The sequence below is a fragment of the Harpia harpyja genome, chromosome 6 (genome assembly GCF_026419915.1).
Source record: "Harpia harpyja isolate bHarHar1 chromosome 6, bHarHar1 primary haplotype, whole genome shotgun sequence".
Taxonomy (NCBI): domain Eukaryota; kingdom Metazoa; phylum Chordata; class Aves; order Accipitriformes; family Accipitridae; genus Harpia; species Harpia harpyja.
Window position 1 is genome coordinate 66,600,478 of NC_068945.1, and position 19,695 is coordinate 66,620,172.

General features: G+C 48.0%; 1 protein-coding gene across 5 annotated transcripts in view; it reads right to left on the reverse strand.

Moving 5' to 3' along the window:
• Positions 1-16,153: 16,153 nt before the first annotated feature.
• PFKFB3 (6-phosphofructo-2-kinase/fructose-2,6-biphosphatase 3) overlaps positions 16,154-19,695 on the reverse strand; it is a 43,849-nt gene continuing 40,307 nt past the window's right edge. For 3 of the 5 annotated variants that reach the window (XM_052788762.1, XM_052788758.1, XM_052788760.1), the window contains one exon: positions 16,154-19,253. In XM_052788762.1, the coding sequence (XP_052644722.1) occupies positions 19,224-19,253 (30 nt within the window). In that variant the 3' untranslated portion in view covers positions 16,154-19,223. The remainder of the gene's footprint in view (positions 19,254-19,695) is intronic. The other 2 variants (XM_052788759.1, XM_052788761.1) reach the window with 1 other exon arrangement.

The following is a 19,695-nucleotide window of genomic DNA, read 5'->3' on the forward strand; positions in this document are numbered from 1 at the left end:
ATAATGGTTTCACTAACCAGAAGAATTAAAAGCAAACAAACATACATTAGCTTCTTGGCCATTGGCAAACACAGGAGCAAAAAATGTTGCTGAGCTGGGATCAGTCATTTATGCATCTGGAAGGCTTTGTACTCCCTAAATAAGGGCAGGTTCTTCTAAAAGATGACTGATGGGTTTTCTGGAGCCCCAGACACCTTTGGTCACACCAGAGGCCATACAAAAGACACCCAAGTCCTCCTCTTTTCCATTACATTGAAACCCTTATAATGCTCTATGACAGCTTTACAGGTGATGTGAAACACTTACACTTGTGGATCATCTTCCCCCTTGCCGAGAGCATGGACTGCTGAGGACTGGAAGATGCTGAAGCTTCTGCACAGCCTTTAGCTTCATCTACAGAAGAAGAAAAGTTGAACAGGCTCAATTTTGGGTCTTCACTTTATCAAATTAATAACCAGGCTTTTGGGCAGGTAGAGAGGATCATGTGTATTTCGAACCACTGCTACCACCTGGGAGTGCAGGGGAGGAACATACCCCACAAAATGCCTTAGAATGACGCCAGCTCCCAAATGGCTAACGAGATGGGTTTTGCGGCTGGTTGTCAAGTTTTTTCTCACATGGATGAATTCCTGAGACACGTTAGAGATGACTTGCTGTCCTGCTCCATAAGTTAGAGCTTTCCTAGACCTGGCAGAGCTGTTAAACCTCTATGTTCTTCTACCTGCGAAGAGCACAGAGAACCAAGTTCTGCATTTAATACAGGGGCTGTAAATTCAATGTAACTTCACTCATCTCAGCTGATTGCTTCAAGTTGATGGAGATTAGAACATGACATAGAGACAGATACATTGCTTCAGCCACAACTATCCTATCAGATGTTCATCTAACATTTCTTTGCTGCTTAATGTGAGGGATGTTTCATACCTGATCACAGGTGAGTCAATGAACCCATAGTGATAACCACTCAATCCCTGTTTCCCTCTGACCTTCACCGAATGGTCTACTCAACCTTCACTTTGTAACTTCATGCTGGCAGTGGAGGACATCCTATAGACAGAAGCAGATCAGAAGGAACAGCACCGTAGCTCCCAGTTACTATCTTTTGCCTGGCTTTTGCTCGTTTCCAGATAACACTCCTCAAGTATTTGCTTTTTCTTGCCCTTTGTATAAATTTGTAAGGGAAATAGCACCAGGTTTTTGTCTCCAGACTAGCATGTTTCTTAGTTTGTACTCAGCCCATTAGGAACAGCAGGGCAATAGATGTAGCTACTAATTATCTCCATCCTATAAACCTCCAAGTATCCCCTAAACCCGTTCCTGGAGGGATGACAAGGGAGCCAAGACTCCGGGTGGCAGTAGATGGCGCTGAAGACCTTGGAGCCCATCAAGGAGCCTTGGCCAACCCACACCCACCTTGTAGGGCTTCCCAAAAAGCCTTCACCCCACTCTGTTCCTCTCCTACAGTGAAACCACCGCAGCGGAACACAGGGAGACCTTGTCACTGAAACCTGGGCCACTTCGGGAGTGGCTTATGCTAAGTTCAGAGATACTTTTATCAGAAGTGGGATCACACACTGGGGGTGATGGTTAGAGGGTCTAACTGGGAGTATGAAAAGGGCAGCAAGCCATGGACCACAGGAGAGCCTTTTTTCTGGACAGCAGACGTGTTTAATGCCTTCTCAATAGACTTTGCTACCAGGCTATTTAGAGGGTTCAGCATGATCACAAAACAGCTGATGGCCTTCTTTCTCTTATCCCAGTAATCTCTTGAGATGCAATTACATTTATAGCTTCAGAGGTGTGTCTCCAGTTATAGAAGTACTGCAAGTCAGCTCCAAGCCACTGTCTGCCACTGTTACCACGAGACTGCTGGGAACTTGTGACAGCCTGTGCCCTGGGATTTCAGGTCAGGAGCCATCATACCTCCTCTTATCTGATAGAAGGTGCTGTATCTTAAGTGGAACTTGACACATCTGACTGAAAAAATCTACCTTGACCTCCCAGGCTTCCCTGCCTGTTTTTCTGATGGTTTCAGGAAAAAAAGTAGAGGAAGATATTTCTTTGGCACACAATGTAACAGGTGATGTACACGTGGTATGGCTGGAGGAGCACCATATCCTATGGTGGCTTGGCTCTGGGACCACAAAGGTTTCTTAGCTGGAAAATGCAAATTTGTGTCTATTCCACTGGTGGGTAGGTATGCCTGTGGAAGAAAAGCACATTTACAGGCGCCCGTGGCAATGAGCAGTGGAAGGATGACTTCAGGTGGAGCATGTGTCATATTGAACCACTTCTGGTATGACTAAGATGAGTTGTGCCTTCTAACCATCTTAAAAACAGAAAGCAGATCTGAGCTGCCTGACCCCAGCTTCCTATCCAGTCAATGGAGTCAATGGCACATGGACATTTTGTCACCTATGTCTAAACTGGGCATCACCCCCCTTTCTCTCAAAGTTAAACTGCAATGTGGGCACTGGAGTATCTTGCAGGTGCTGCAGTGGGATATCTCAGTAAAGTCTTGTGTCTCCTTAGCAAATTGCTGTCATAAAGACTATAAAAGCAGATTGTCGCTGATAAGGATAAAACAAGTCCTTAAGTACCTGTTGTAGGGGTGTAGGGGCAGACAGACTTGGGCCAGAACAAGAGTCTCCATGTTGCCTTCAACACTTCTCTGAGTTACTAGTTCAAATTCACGAGTCTCACCAGGGCAAAGGAGAATCACCCCAAGGATCACTTCTAGTTAAAATCCCAGCTCCATAAATTATTCAGATATAGCTGAGAAATCCTCTCCTTTTACATCCTTGAAGACATTGAAAAAACCCTTCCCCTGGGGCCAGTTCCCTGACCTCTAGCAGCCCATCATTATTCATCATATCACAGGTCATCATGACCATTTTAGGCAGGAAATTAAGCTTCTCACTAAACAACCTTATCTAATCGCCATGGTCAACATTTAAAACTCACTTGCCCTAAAGATATTTCCCCTAATATCCATAAAGCTGGGACAGGTCAAAGGGTAGTTATCACATGTTGTGTGTGCTCACCATTCTGGAAAGCTTTTCTCCCAGGTGCCACACCTCCACATTTTACCTGCAGCCTAATTCAGTCTATCTGTGGATGAAGCACTTTAGTGGTCATGGGGGTCAACCAGGAACTTTTCCTCTTTAGTCATACAAGGACACTTCATTCTTGCTGGGTAGTTACATCAAGATGATCAGGATACTGATGCATGCATCAGATTCATATTGATTCAACGAAATACTACAGGCATATGATTTTTAATTACATGCTTCTGCTGACATTTACTCTGGCTGAGATAACCAGTGCTGCGTGCTAACTTAATCCATCCACATTCCCATATAAGAACATACTGGTGTTAAGCTCACCTATAAACTGGCATGTTCGTAACTAGACAGCTGAAGAAAAGATGTGTTTGTGTGTATGCAAAGACTAAAATGGCATCATGTGCCACGTATTCACTGCTGCAAACATCAGATTTATCCATTATTAATGCCAAGGCATCCAGATTATCATTTCCAGCACTGTGTATTCATACGTAGGTGAATGTGGGTGGGTAGATATACATATATGCTAAATACATAAGCACATACACACATATATATGTAAAAATTTGCAAGTGCATGAATATAAACGGATAGACAAATGTGTCGTGCAGAAGAGTGTTTAGGTGGAAGTTCAGATATCCAAAAAGAAATATGCTTGTGCATCTAGACACCAAATTGCTAGAAATCCTAGCATATTTATAGTGAATCTTGCAGGCAGGATCTCTTTCCTCCCCTGCCTTAGCAGGTAGAAGTGTGCCCAGGTTCGCTGCGAACGAAGGCATCTGGCAGGCAGCCTGAATGTGAGTGTGGGCCCCTGAAACAGAGAGAAACAAATATTTGGATGCTGAGTAGCGATGAATAAATACTTGCCACTGTTTATTCCACACCCCAGGGTGGGGCTGGCACTCAGGCTGATCAAGTGAGCCTTTTTTTGTGTTTGTTTTGTCAGTCTCCGGGGGGGGGGGGGGGTTCCCATCCTTTCCCAACCCTCCGGTGGGATTTGGCTTGGGAGGTAGGTCCTCTCGGACAAAGCTACTCCATGTAACAAGAAAAGCTGCAGAGGTGGGCTGGGGACCGGCTGATCAGGGAGGTTTAATGAGCGGTGTGGGGAAAGGGGAAGCATCCCTAAATACAGAGTGAGTCAAACGCACCTCTGGGGAGGGGAGGCGAAAACCTGAAGCAGAGAAGAGGCGTTGGCGAGGCACCGTATGTGCTCTCAGTCACATCCTCTGCTGTTTACTCAAGCTGGAGGGATGTGAGCAGAAGTAAAACCTGATTTAGGTCACATATGCCTTTCTCTTTGCTCAGTGCCGGAGTCAAAACATCCCTTGGGCAAGAGAAGGAGGAGACGAGGAGCCGGTGCATTGTCTGGGAGATCAGATAGGACTTGATGTACAGTCCTGGACTAGCAAGGATGCCATTTCTCCCAGCTTCAGTGCTCCAAGCAGAGGGCGGGTTTTGCATCTCTCTAAACACTTTTTGGTTTTTGTGGACCTCATGACAGGCTAGCTTGGCTTATCTGAGACTTTATTTTCATAATCATGCAGCTTTGCTTAACTAATGAACAATGTTCCCAGCATGCTCGGTAAAGCAAGCACTAGCTGGCGAGGAATTTGCTCGATTTATGCACCTAAACAACGGGCATGGTTTGGTTCCTCATCTCCTCCCCTTCCACCCACACTGCCTGCTTAGTGCACAGCCTCTGGGCTCTGCATAAAACCTTCTGGATTGTTAATTCAGCGAGGCAAGGGCCTAACTACAGCTCCACATCCATGCAAGGCTTGGTGCAATATTGGTTGCAGCTTGGTCAGCCCCTAGGCACTGCCCTCATGACTTAATTGGCCTCACCTCTAATTTACTGACTTGAGGACTTGAGTTTCCCAAGGCATCGGTGTCCTTGGGTTTTTGGCACCTCTGACATCCATCTGCTGAGCAAAGCCAGAACGAGCTGTGCCAGGAGCCCCATTGCAGGTAACCCAAAGCACCTGACCCCCATCTCATGCACTTTAGATGTGGGACACTGGTAGGACCAGACCCAGGTCCACCGATGCCTGTCCTCAGGCATCCACGGCCAAGAGAGCAGTTCTGCCAGACCAGTAATTCAAGTGAATTAACTGGAAGAAACCTTCTCACCAGGAGTTCACATGTAGAGATGGATCACAAGATCAGTGTTGCTGGTTGCCTCTGGTTGGGGCAACAGCAGAGAAGAAAAAGGAGACTTCAAGCCCTGTGACCAAGCAATGGGAGAGCTATCCAACATCTGCCTGGCAGTAAATTAAACACGAGCTTTGCCTAAGCCGTGCAGCACACACTGATTACTGGAAATTACTATCTGTGACACGTGGTGACATCCTCCCCCTTGCTTCCCCTGTGCTCGCAGCCGCAGCTCTCATTTTGAGCAGCTGTGCTGCTTCTCGCCTCCGAGCCAGTGCTAGGCAAAGATGCAAATCTCAGTCACTTCTTCCACTCACCACATGTGAGAAGACTGCATTTACTGGCGGAAACTAACTACCCACAGCTTTAAATACCGCTGTACTCAAAGCCTCTGTCTGCCTCCAGTTTCTCCTTCAAGGGAGGAGCCAAACCCGCATGCTTTCTACAGGGTTTATTAGAAATGGATGGACAAAATGCACCTGAAGTCGAACAGCCTTATTGCTTAGGCTGGCTGCTGTTAACTTTTTCCAACCTGGTGGAGAGTTAGGCAATGCGACAATTAAAACCTGGTCGCCAGCTGCAAAAGAAGCTGCAAACATTTGCCAGTGGCAGTACCTGCCAGGCAAGGCACAAGTTGTAAATCAAAGCATCAGCACTAATAAATGCAATGTCAAGAAGCTAAAGACAGTGTAAATATCCAGTTTGGACACCAGTTACAGGTTCTCCTCTGTTTTGTGATTCCACTGGTCCATCATCCACTCCATTAGACAACATCTCTTCTGGTGCAATTCCCCAACCCCAGCAGATTCTAAACTAGAATCGAGTGACCAAAGTGAGGTGAACGCACAAGACCGATCTGCCCTGTGGGAACGCTGTTTCCCCAGGATTGCTTAATGCCGGGTCTCAGGATTGCAGAAAATCCATAACTGGGACCATGGGGGAGGAAGGGGGATGTTGGCTCTGGAAGGCAGGGAGGATGTCTTTCCACCTTGGCTTTCTTCTGGGAGATGCCCTGGCTATGTGTGAAAGCAGAATGGACTTCACATCTCAACCCTGGGTTTTGACGTCTTCCCCATGCAGGTTCATCGGTCACTCAAACTACTGGAGATCCAGATGGGTACGTGACTCTTGCTAGAGGCTATAACAGAAATTTATCCCCCCAGGGATCAAAGAAGTATGCCTGGGGATCACAGAGGATGAGAAATGAGGCAATTTACCACCTCTTTTCCCAGACAAAGAAACCAAATACAGGGTTTGGGCTCCAACAGAGCTATACTGAATCCACTGTGCAGCCTGGATCCCTCTCTGACCTCCTGGCTCCTAAGATGCACAGTTGAGCATATGCCACTCCCAGACTTAATAATAGTAATAGTAACAAAGACAACAATAATAATAAAAATAATAATACAACTTTTCCATTCACCGAGGGGCAGACCTGCCCTGGGGTGATTTACACACATACAGGCTCAGAGACCAGCAACTTTCAGTGGTCCAACAACCCCAGCCGTGCCTTTTAGCTGGGGGCTGCTGTTCGAGAACGGAGGTCGCCACAGAGGCAGGGACAGGACAGAGATTTGTCAGCGTGCAGCTGAGGGTAAAACCATTTTCTGCCTCTGCCCCAAAACCCTGTGAAACAGGTGGTTTCCCACAGGTCTCCCTTTCCACATGCAAGCGGTGGGGACGCGGCCGTTGGGATGGAGTTTCGCTCTGAGCACGGGGACTTTCCCGGGGCTGTGCATAGCACGGCCATGGTGTGCATCACGCTCACGTGGCCCCCTCTCTGCACCTCGCCCAGCTGCTCCCAGTCTTATCCAGTTCATCCATCATGGAGGGGCATTGGCCTCTTGACAACAGGCTGCTGCCCTCAGCTGTGTTCACAGACCCCATAGGTATAATCCACATAATCCTGCGGTCCACGGACTGCATCTGTAGTCAAGGTCTCGCTCAGCGTGCCTTAAATAAGGAGCTGATAGGAGCACTCTGATTTATTGTAGAAGAGTCCCTTTGGAGACGAGAGCCCCCCAGCTGGTGCACATACCCAAGGAGACATCCCTGAGTCATGCCGTCCCCTGCACCCATCAACCAGGGTGCCCGGTTAGCCCAGGCCAACACCGCACCGGAGAATACACCAAAACACCGCTGACGGTCACGGCCCTGGCTCCAGCCCTTGCCCTGACCTTGTTGGTTTGCCAGTACAAACATAGCCTGGCATCTTGCTGCAGAAAGCTTCAATTTTTGACAAACCAACGTTTTCAGCTAGAAAAAAAGCTCATCCGGAAGAATCCTGCCTAGCTTTTCCTGCATTCCCAGCCTTACTTAAACACAGCTGATTTCTCCCATCAGCCACAGCCCCTGCTATGCACCTTGCCTGCTCAGATGAGCTCCTACAGACAGCGCAGCTATAAATAATCCCAGCCGGCATAAGAAACAACCTCCTTGACAGTTTTATTTTCTGCAGGCATGACCAATCCACAAAGATTTAATTTGCTATTTGTGCATATTTGCTTTGGTCCCTTGGTCAATTACTTGAAAGAAGACGCTACTGGATTTCCACCCTGGAATATATCTGGTTTGCAACTGAATGCTTCAGCGTTGTGCTTTGTCTCATCTGCCACAAACAGAGGTGATGATAACCCAGAGCGACTTGGTTGCAGCTAATGGGATCTATCTAAAACATACCCAGTTCAACAGAGGAGACAAGGCCTGATTCTGCAATAGCTATTAGGCCCATTTCCTTCAGTGGATTTATTCCTAAGCCCTTGCAGCAAATGGTTACTCATCCAGAGGTATCTTGACCTCTGGCATTTGTGTACTGAGGCATGCAATTTGATTGTGAGCTAGCGTGGATCCCCCACACAGCCTGGCTTTGAACATCCTCCTATGAAACTGGACCCAGACCGCTTCCAGCAATGGGTCCCACAGCTGTTTATCTCAAATCACCTCTTCAAAACAATAGAGGGATGTAGCAGCTGCTTGATACTTCATCTGACCTCTGTGCAGGGGCAAATGCAGCCCCTTTTGAAGCAGATGGCCAACTTGCTGGTGCTCATTAGCGCTATAAATACCAACTTCCCAGACAGTATGTATTTATTAGTTGTTGCTTGTATTTCTTTTAGCACTGATGATTTAGTTTTAAGTAGTTCTGTGAGGAGCAGGGAGTTGGACTCGATGATCCTTACGGGTCCCTTCCAACTGGAGATATTCTATGATTCTATAATTCTAGGACTTTGATCCATAACCTGCAAGAGATGCACTGACACGAGAACTCCCGTTATCCCACAGCCAGTTGATGGGCTGGACATTACGATTGCGTGGGTTCCTGCCTGCTGTTGGCAAACGTCATGCTTTGCGAAAACCCTGGCTGTGCCAAAGACAAGCCACGAAGCCCAATCCTCTCTCCCAGACCAGCAAAAAAACCCACCAGAGCAACCAGAAAGGGAAATATTGTGCAATGCATTGCACTGCCGCTGGGAAATACCAGAGGGTTTCAGATTCCCAGGTTGCATGTATGGAGAAAAAAAAAAAAAAAAGCCTCCCAAAGAAGCTGCAAAACTCACATTACAGGCTCAGACACACAACCAAGCTATTGCAATGGCAGCCTGTCAGCCAAAGCCCGGCTGCCCAACACGTGCATGTTCTCACCCCGTGGCAGGCGATTGCCTGGCTTAGCATAACCCTCACAGCACCGCTGAGTCAGTCTCTCTGCAGGTAAATCGGCTTCAAGGCCATGGCAAAAAAGCCTTTGTGGGCTGGCTGACATCCTCGCAGCCCTTAATCAGCACCGGTCCCATCCTTCCCAGCCCTCAGAGCAGCCGTGCGAGCACGCAGACAGCAGCAGTTTTGCTAGGAGCAGCTTCAGGAGGAAGCATCCAGCCACAGATCAGCTTAGCAGCTAGGAAGGTAATTAATACCCGAGTTAAAACCACCAAGGACACACAGGTGGGCTTTTTGTTGGAGACTACCTCTCCCAACCTTTCTCCCTGTCCAGGCCATTGCTGGTCATCCAGCTCACGTAGCTTCCAAGAGCGTTTCAAGGGTTGATAGTGAGATGCCAGAGACGCTACGCTGAGCCGTAGCTGCATTCCTGAGCCCATGGCTCCTCTCTGTTGGGTCTCCCAGGTGGTGACCTGTTGGGTGGGCAAGGTGGGCATGCAGCCTCATGCGAGATAAGGGCAATGAAACCCCCATTTCATCTTTCCTGAGTGATGAAGGGCCATCCCCCATTCTTTCATCAGCGGTGCGTCTTCCCCCAGCGTTCCTGCAAGTTAATTCAGTGCAGTGTTTTCCCAAAAAGGAGTGTTTTGTCAAAAAAAGCCAACGCTGTTTAAAACGTCTTCAGCAAAACAGGGAAAATGATATGTCAGTTCATGGGGTCAAAAGGAGCTTTGGAAATTTTGAAAAATAGCGGTTTCCATCCCATTTGGACAGGAAGATATTTTTATTTTTATTTACGTTTAAAAGAGGAGATCTCTGGTGAACCAAAAGCCTTGGGTTTCAGCCAGCTTTAACCATGAGTCTCGCAAACCCCTTATTACAACTATTCTGACTTAATTCACTTTCCTCCCAGTCCCATCTCTCTCCAGGGTTTGCTGACTCTTGCAAGTGATTTTATGGAAGGGATGCAGATGGACTTCTCTCACCTCTGCAAGAGACGCAGTCGTGGGCAAAGATATGCCAGAAGAAGATGCTTGAAATTAGTCTCTGTGCAATGGCCATGCTCAGAAATACTCACTGTAAGCCTGCATGCTGGTTTAGCAAGTCTGGAAAGGCATCCCAGTCATTATGACAAATTAATTATAGTGAATATTAGTGCTTTATTATTTTATTATGCCTTGCTTATACAGCACCCAGTCCCTGCTGGGTAATTTATAGCCAAATAAGAAAATAACTTCCCTGCCCCAAGTAGCTTCTAAAAAGTGGGCTCATCCACACCAGTGGGGCCTGTAATGGTGCAAAAATGTCACTGAGAACGTGCCCAAATAGATTATATCCTCTTAGGGAAAACTTGGAGAAAATATTAAAAAGATAAATCAAAGAGGTGGCTGGAAAGGCATTGGGATTTTGTGGCAATGATTCTGACACTGTAGATGGGTACATCTCAGGTAGAAAGGGCAACCTCCTCCTCCAAAAACCTCTCCTGGGGATGACTCCCAGGTCTTTTCTCTCACCTTTCTCCAGCAGGTTAAAGCCACCAGTGCAGACCCCCAAAAACCTGACATATAACCCTTGTACCCATACAGCAGAAACTGGGCATGGGGAGCTGCTGGTGGTGGTTGAGCAATTAGAGAGCGGGTTAATGAGCAGGATGTCTGCAGTCTGTCGAAGGATAAAAGGTGGCCTTGGGGTACTGAGCAAGGAGGACAGGCTTGGGAGATGCCTACACGCTGCGTAGAAAATACAGAGCGAGAAGCGAACGTGTGGCGCTGCAAATGCCTAGCGAATGCTGAAGGATGGGGCAATTAGAAAGAGTAAGATGGATGCATGGCAGGAGAGCACGTCTGCCGCTTGTCACAGATGAATCAAGGCTGGGCAGAAGGAAGAGTGAGTGAGTCAGGGCGCCTGGTTGGTAGGGTGGTGTCACCCATCGGAGCGGGTGACATTAATACTGTCTGGAAGGTAAAAGAGCAGCCCAGGAACAGCCAGAGTAAGTCACAGTCCTTGCAGCATCACCAGTGGGAGAGCCAGGAAGGAAATCAGCCATTAACCCTTATACCATCACCCTGAAATCTAGGTCGATGGTGTGATTTGCTTGCAGAGAAACCCCCGAGGACAGCGTGCTCGCAGCACGGAGTGGATGGGGCGACCAGGTACCCGTATGAGAGCTACAGCTTTGTTCCCCTCCTTTCTTACTGGTGCATCAGTGCCCTGGAGTAAGGAGTGGGTAGAGATGGACCAAGAACCAGAGAAATGCACGGTGACATTTGCTTCTCCATGCTGCCATATGGTGGGACTCCTGCTCCCAAGGGAGGACATCAGTATTTTTAGGTACTCCCCACCTCCCCTAAACCAACACATTCCCTGCTAGCCAGAAAGCCTTCTCCTCTCTTCATCAGGAAAAGGCAGCTCTGCCCACAGGTTGGCATCCAGCTTTGGTGGAGGCATCCAATGCAGGCTAACGCAAGCTCTTCAGTCTGGTTTGGATGACATTTATCAAAATGCTGGGTTTTCTTTCTGCTGATGCTGAGTCAGTTGTTTTGGCGGATAAAGGCAGCGGAAGGCAAGACCCAGCTCTGGAAATACCTCCTCGTAATGACCAAAATCACAGCTTAATTGTGGGGTTTGAGCTGCAGCTAGAAATATCTGGATTTGGGGCTGTGCTCATTCTCGAGCTGCCCTCCACCATGGTAATTATTCGTTAGGTCTTAATTACTGTTTCTCTCTGTAGCTCTAATTCAGCCATGCTTTTCGGTCACAATCTCTGCTGCCATCCACTTTTCTAACTTCTGCACCAGGCCACCGGTTGGTACAAATTTTTGCCAGCATTGATTTCAGTACAAAGAGCACTCAGATACCTCTCATGGCAGTAAAGACCAAGTAACGTTTGCCAGGTATCTGACTGGGAGTGGATGCAATGTAAGAGTCTGTACCTTGTACTAGAGAGAGAAGCAATTCACAGAGCCTGCGTGATTCTGAACGTTGTCTCCTCACCATCCCTTCAGATCATGCTAGCTCTGAGTCTTAGATCAGCAAGATGTTATCTTCTCACTTTACCAACAAGTTGAGTGGACAGATGCATCAGTTGGGTTTTGTCTGGCTTGTCATGAAGCTCACCAGACTCAAGGAACCTTGTCATGGTCTTATCAGGTTGCAAATTAAATTCCCCTTAGGATCTTGGGAGATAACATTCAGGAAGACCTCTCAAGGCATTTAGCCCATCATCAGTTGGGTTGGAGCTGCTGGGTCCTCAAGGGATAATGGTGGCTCATGAGGAGGTGAGGAATGTTGGGCCTGGCAACACTCGGTACACCATTGACCAATTTCTTTGTATTCTGTTGCTCTGTGGGCTGTCTCATGTTTACACATGTTGGCCAGTGCATCAGACCACAAGGAAAGCACGGAGCAAACCTTACAATGAAGGTTTCCCAGGGCACAGAGCCCAGCCTGGCCCCAGCAGCAGCAAGGACTGGTTCCCCCCATGGCATCCCCAGACCAGGCACAGGTCCTGGGGGTGGACCACGGAGCAGGACAGAGGATCAGCAGGATGCAGTGGGGCACTTTCAGGGGGAACATGAGACATGAAGCCAACTTTGTGGATGTAGGCACTGTACATGAATTTCAGGGGTATGTCTACCATTTTGGTATTGATTTTTACTACTATTCCTCCGTCCACATGATGTAATTTCTTCTAGCACTGCTGACAACTAGATTCGGTTTCAATTCTATTTTTCTAACTGTTTCCCAGAAGCATTCCCAGCAGAAGCCAAATGACCAAACCTTTAAGGTCTCCCCTGGGTCCTGCCATGGCTGCGGAGACCTGCAGCTCTGCAAACTGCAAACAGAGGCCAGATTGTCCACAGTGAACAGGTCATACACCAAGAGGAAAGAGATTAGAAAGGAAAGGCACATGGCTGGGGAAATGACACAGCCTGATTTCTCAAGTGACCTGTTTACTGTAAAAACAAACAAACAAAAAAAACCCCTTCTCTGTATTTATCCAGGAAGTTGCAAGGGACTGTCACAAGGTATAGGTCACTGGCCAGCTATTTCTAAGCAGCACCTCAAAGGCAGAACTGTTTCCAAATGGCTCTGATGGCTGCTCCTCATTGCTGCGCAGAGTGGGAAGCAGGGCTGGGAGGATGCTCTGCAGTGGTCAGGAGGGTAACAGAGGGGCTGCAGATGGAGGTTTCTCCAACAGGAGCAACTCACAGGGCTTAGGAGCATCTGGGCAGGTCCAGCTGCAGACTGGATGGCTGTTACTGGTGGCATGGCCACTGTTGTCCCCTTTCTCTCCTTCTAGATGAGTCCTTTTTTACTTGACCTTTTAAATTCGGAGAGGTTTTCAAAAAAACCTCAAAGTCTGTGTGGTTTTTGGAAAGAGCAGGACTTCAGCGTCGTAGGTCTTCCCGTCTACTGCTGGTGGGCCATTGCCTGGTGAAAAGCCAAGGCACGCATGGCCAAGGGTGAAAGAGGCTCTCAGTGCCACGATGGGCAGGTGGGAAGAAGGGGAGCCAGCAGCTAGTGGTGACTCCCATGAAGGCAGGTGAGCTGAAGGATGGGACCAGTGAGGGACCCTTGCCCACTTGACTGGGCAGGCCAGCAAAGATGTGCAGTGCCAGGGCCAGAGGACCCCTTAATGGGCTCCGTAGCAAGACCCACAACAGAAGGATTTTATTGGGGGAGGCATGAAATTGCCGGGTGTGAGTTTGCACCTCTTCCAAGATCCATCCCGAGCCTGACCGTTCATGCAAAGGGGCTGTTTCACACCTGGGGGGGGGCAACTCGGGGAGAGGAGGATGGCACTGCCCCATCGCACCCCCTCAGTCTCGGAGAGGAGAGAGGACACGGATGCACACACAAGTAAGGGAAATGCAAGGGTCAAATATTCATGTCCATGCAGCCTTCCTTTAGCCACAAATGAAGCCTGGGCTCTGAGCCCACCCCGGGGATGGGGAAGGGACCCCGACACTTAGAAGGGTTTAGGCACGGAGCGGCAAGACTGTGATTTACACAGGTCTGTGCACAGCTGCAAAATAAATTTTCCATATTTCAGTAGAAATATATGCCTTCCCAGGACATGTTTGTCATAGCAAAAGTGCATAAATGCATCTAGATACCTGGAGCTGTTGCAAATAATTCCCATTAGAGCCATAAGCAGTAAGTTGTTTCCCCTTGCAAAATATCCATTTCTTTTTATTTTTTCTCATAGGTGAAAAAAAAAAAAAAAAGAAAAATCCCTCCAATCCCATGACGTGATGGCAGTCACTCCCCAGCCGGAGGCAGGTGAGTGGGGTGCCGGCTGGGCTGTAAAGGTTTGCCCGTGGTTTATTTAATCCCTTGCACGTATCAGACACATTCCTGAGCCATCAATCAGAGCTGAGTCAGCCAGCGTGACTGGTCTGTTCTTTTTTTTTTTTTTTTTTTGCAATCACAAGTTCTCTAGCCTTGTTTGCCAGCAGTGAGCTGGGGTTTTTGGTGCTTTTTTTTTAATGAAAATGGGACTTGACTGGGAGCAGGGAAATGTTCCCGCTGTCAAGTATAACCTTTAAAGCCGCCCAGCCTCGAGGAACAGCTCTCCTCTGCGATGCTACAAAATGCATCACATGAAAGAAAAATAAAGGATGCTGCCTGGGATGGCATTGGCCCACGAACCCCCTCCTTGCATGGCTCTCCTGCACGACACAAGCTCCATCGTGCCCTTGCAGAAATAAAAGGCTTTTTGCAGGGGGTGTTTTCTTGCAGAGCAACCTTGAAAGCGTTGCCCACAGCCACGCTCTGGGAGGCAAAGCCTTCCCCCCGTGCTCCCCCTGCAAGGATAAAGTTATCACGGCTTCAAATCATTCCCTGCCTACCCGGGGAAGGCAGAGAAGCAGTGCTGCTGTTGTGGCTACACGTAATCTCAGCCCACCGCAGCTGGCTGCCTTATCGAAGCCCCCCGCATCCTTTGCGGGACACTCTGCAAGGCAAGGCTACACTCCCTGCCCTAAAATAAGGCAGGAGTGTTTCGTCTCTGCTTGGGTCAAGGAGACAGCCAGGTTGCTGGAGACTTAAAAAAAAAAAAAAAAAAAAAAAATTGTGGTTTCTGGCTTTCTCGGAGAGCATGGGTCCTCCCTGCCCCCAGGATGCTTGCAGAGGGATGAGCATCACCCTAGAGCCTCACATATCTGCATGCAAGCCTAGAAAAAGTTATTGCAGATGCCTCTATCAAGCTTAAAATCAGAGACCCCCCCCTCTCCATGGTGAGGGGTCCTGTTGCACAGAGCAATCAGGAGAAGGGAGAAGGCAGACAGCCCCTGTGCATCCCGGCTGCATTGCAGCGAGCCCCAGCCTAAAACAAGGCTCAACCTGCTCTGAAAGCCCAGGGAAGATCAGAGCAAGGGTTGCACATCAGCCAGCCGTAGCTAACCACAGAGCTGAGCTTGAATACACGGTGGTCCACACCTTTTTAGCTCTTTTGCTCCTCTAACAAGCTTTCAGAGGCACAACTGCTTGAGGGGGAAAAGCCTCCAACCACATGGGGACCGTCCACCCAAGATGTGCTCCGGAGCATCACATCCAAATTACGCCTTTCCCTGCCTCCCCCTCTTCTTTTTCTTCGGAGTCAGAAAAAAAAATAATAATAAAAAAATAAAGCAACAACCAACTTTGTGGGGAATTTTACAACTCTGCTTGCAGGTGGCATCTGCTGTTTTCCTACCTTCAGGGCAAAGACAGCCGTGATCTCAGAGGAGAGCTCTTGTCCAGCCCTGGGGCTTCATTTAGCATCATTTTAAGCAGGTATTTTATTTCAACTGTACTAGGTTTGAATGCCTAGTCCTGCCTAACTTGCAGCCTAGATGAACATCTAGGCAGGACATACTCCAGCACGTCACCTTTATATGATGTAGTGGGTAGAGCTTGTGGGGTATTCACTTGCTCTAAGTAGGTGTCAACACTTGGTTGGAGGAACAACACCCTCAACTCCACTGATAATTATAGAATCATTTAGGTTGGAAAAGACCTTTAAGATCATCGAGTCCAACCATCAGATGATGAGCTTTTTACTCACCATACCAGAAACCTTAAAATCGCTGTAACATGGTCAGAAAAAAAAGGGATCAAGCCATAGGATCCAAATGGTTTCTCTCGGAGATGATCCTCAGAAAATCCACCGCGGGGTCAGGAACACCTGTGCAAGGCAGGACGGCATGGCACATGGTGACCCTTGGGCCACCAAGCCACAAGCGAGACAGGCCTGAGAGCATAATGCCTAACTCAAGGAAGAGCCAGGTCACGTCTGTATTTCAACAAGATATTTTATTGGTCCAGCAACTGCAAAATATACAAATTTCTGAAAGGCATACCCTGTTTTTAAGCTGGCACAGCTTTATATCAGGCAATTATTCCAGACGTATATACAGAACAGTTAACATACCACAAATCAAAAAAAAAAAAAATCCCAAGTAACTACCCTTCTTTCCAAGCTTTGCAGTATACATTAAATAAATAGAGCGCTTTGCTATCAAAAAAAATAATAAAAAAATAAATTCAAGTATCACAAAGGAAAACGAAACCAGAAAAAAAAAAGGGGGTGGGGAAGAAATCATTGGTGTGGTTTGACAAGTCCCCTCTCCCCACCCGCCTTGGCTGCAGCATCGCTACCTGGTCCTTGGCTGTTAACCAAAAACGATGGGCAGCGAGTTTCTGGGGCAGCGTGATGGCACGGGGCTGACACCATCCCACCTACCACCAACCCCTCCAGCATGAGAGGACTTCTCTGCTGCTCAAAGACCAATTTTTCCCTTGCTGGAAAAAATACCAGGTTCAAACGTCATCTTTTTGTAGACCTGCCGAGACCTCTGTTAGTCCCAAAGGAAGAAAGTTTAGGGTCATTAAGTTTTTTTGCGGTTTGCTTTTTTTTTTTTAATATATATATTTTTATTTATTTATATATATATACACACACACACACAAATACACACCAAAACATCTGCAGAATTACACGTGTACCGGATTGATCACGGGGCAGTCAGACGTCATGTTTACATTTGCCAGCTTATCTTTTCGTAGCAGGAGGAGAAAGATAAAACTCCCCAGGAAGGAGGCTGAAAAGACAAGTGACTCCCCTTCCCAAAACATTCATTTTTCTCAAAGTCAGAGAAACCGAAAGGGCAGATGTCAACTGTGTGCACAGGGAGAAGCCTGCTTTTAGTGCGGTTATTAAAAAAAAAAAAAAAAAAAAAAAGAGGGGGGGAAGTGTTCTTTATTTCATCTGTACAGGAATATAATACACATATGCACAAGCTCACACAGGCAGGGCACTGCCGAGACCGTCTCCCCCAGTCGGATACAGACCGAGCTCGGTCCCGGCCCCCTCCCGCCGTCGGTGCCGCTCCGAGCACGCGCTTTGGCTGCACGAGACTGAAGCGCTAGGCACTGTGGTTCACCTTTTCCCAAAGGAAAAACAGACCAAACCCCCCAAAAACATACACATGAAAAAATTAAAAAATAAAAATAAAATAAAAAAAAAGAAAAATCATCATTTCTCCCCAAACCTCTCTGCTCCCGTCTGTAGGGATGTTGTTTCTTACACAAGGGGTTGGGGAAAGCCATGGGAAGGATGAAACCAAAGGGCTGCCCATCTCCAATTCCCCAGCCCAGCACTGCAGGACACCTTGGCTGCCTTCACCTCCTGCCTCCAGCTCAGCCATGCAGCCAAAACATCATGAGATGGGGATGAAGGTGATGCTGCACGTAGGAGTGGGGGTGAAAAAAAAAAAAAAAAAAAAAAATCACAACCCAAAACCCTAAAAAAACAACCCCAAAAAACAACCATATTCGAAATCCACAGACTTTTGCACAAAGCAATAGTGGTTAATTGCCATTTTTAACCACTGTCTTGCAGCCTGGGACAGGCTGCCAAGAAGGGATCTTGCATTATCAAACCACTGGGAGTTGGCCGATGGCGGCGTCTAAGTCAGGACTTCGCCCCTTTCTCCCCCCACATACACACCTCGAACACCATAACTACTATTTTTTTGTAGTCCCAGCTTTCCAGCATGCAAAATAAAAAAAAAAAAAAAAAAAAAAATTGCCTGTATTCAGGCTTCCCCTGTTAAGGGGCACGACAAAAAAAAAAAAAAAAAATAGTTATGCTCCTGCCACAAATAAAGTGCAAAAACCAAGCGGTTTCTAGATATACATGTATACGCACACATGTATATATATTAAATAAAAAAAAAAAAAAAAAAGAGAACACAGACAAAACTGTCCCTTCTTGTGGCTTTTTGCAGCCACACAGGGACTTCTGCATTCCAGCCAGACCTTTGGCCACCTCCACGAGACCTGTGTGTCTGCAAAACGCATCTAGCTCAGCCCATCCACCTGCTAGACAATCCTGGGACGATGCAGGGATTCAACCCCCCCCGCCAAACTCTCCGCTTTCCTCCAAGGCGGAGGAAAGGGGAGATGAAGTACTGGCACAGCACCTCAACCGGTGCTCAGTCTCCCCAAAAATCGACACGTGCCCGAACTCGGACCATCCCCGGGTGCTCCCCGAGATGAAAGCATCACCGGAGCCAGCATCAGCGTGGGTCCCTCTAAACTACAGGCAGCTCACAACCAGTTTTAGAAGCAGATCTACATTCTCTGCAAACCCCTTTAAGGTGTATTGATTAAAAAAAAACAAAAAACAAAAAACAAAGAATGTTTTGGGGTGGGTTTCTTTTTGTTAAACCCGGCAGTTCTTGCTGTGGAAGACTTCACACAGCTGCCTTCCTGGTGCTCACAGGCCTGGGTGAGCCGGGCTTGCATGTGCAACAGGTTGTAGCGTGGGTAAAGGACTGCAGCACAGCACGTTAGGGGCTTTCTTGAAAAGTAATTAATAATAATAATAATAATTAAAAAAAATGCAAAACCCCTTCACTCCCCACCCCTTTCCCCCCCTATTTCTCTGCTAACCCTGCACCATCCACATATATACACCCCACCCAAAGACGGATGGGTACCAATCGTCTATACAAAAGGAGATCAAAACCACTTACAGAAGAAAATTAAACTCCTGTGCGCTAGAAGCACTTTACAGCTTGCTACGATTTAACAGGACGCCAGAGAGGAGAGCAAATGCTGCAGCCTAAAGATCTGGTGGTGACCCTGGGGAGCTTGGCTCCTCTCCTCCGCTCTCCTGCATCTCTCCCCCCTTCAGCAGAGCGGTTTGCAGATGAACGGGCACGGGTAGAAACAGCCGAGGGTCGACCTCACCGCAGACGGAGGAGACCGGTTTATAAGCAAGCTTCAGAAATGGTGATGGGATGGGAAGCTGGCGTCGCCGGTGACGTCGCTGGTGGCCTTGCGACAGCGCCAACAGAGTCACAACGGCTTCTGCGAGTTGTTCATGTTCTGCAATGAGAGGGGAAGGACCGGGGTTGGGGGTCACGCTTGGGTCGGACCCCATCCCGGCAGCATCTTCTATGTGCACGTCAACAAGGAGACTGGGGGAGTAACAGAAAGCCACAACACGGGTCACTACAAAAGCATCCACTACAGAGGAGAGGACACTGTCCACTCAAGGAGGCAGGTGGGGGGGACGTGCTGACTTGGTACCCACATCCCTCCCCTCCAGCATCACCTGGCTTTAACTACAGGGTGGGAATTTGGCAGAGATGTCCCTAAAAACTGAGCTAAAAACCAAGACAACCCTCCCACCCCAGCTGGTCTGCACTTCTGAAGCTACTCTTTGGTCCGTGCAAGACAAGGTGACAGGGGACCACGGTGTTCATTCAAGGAGCCCAATTAAACCCTTCTCTCTTGCTCCTCTTGAGGGTGGGCAGTGTCCCCCACC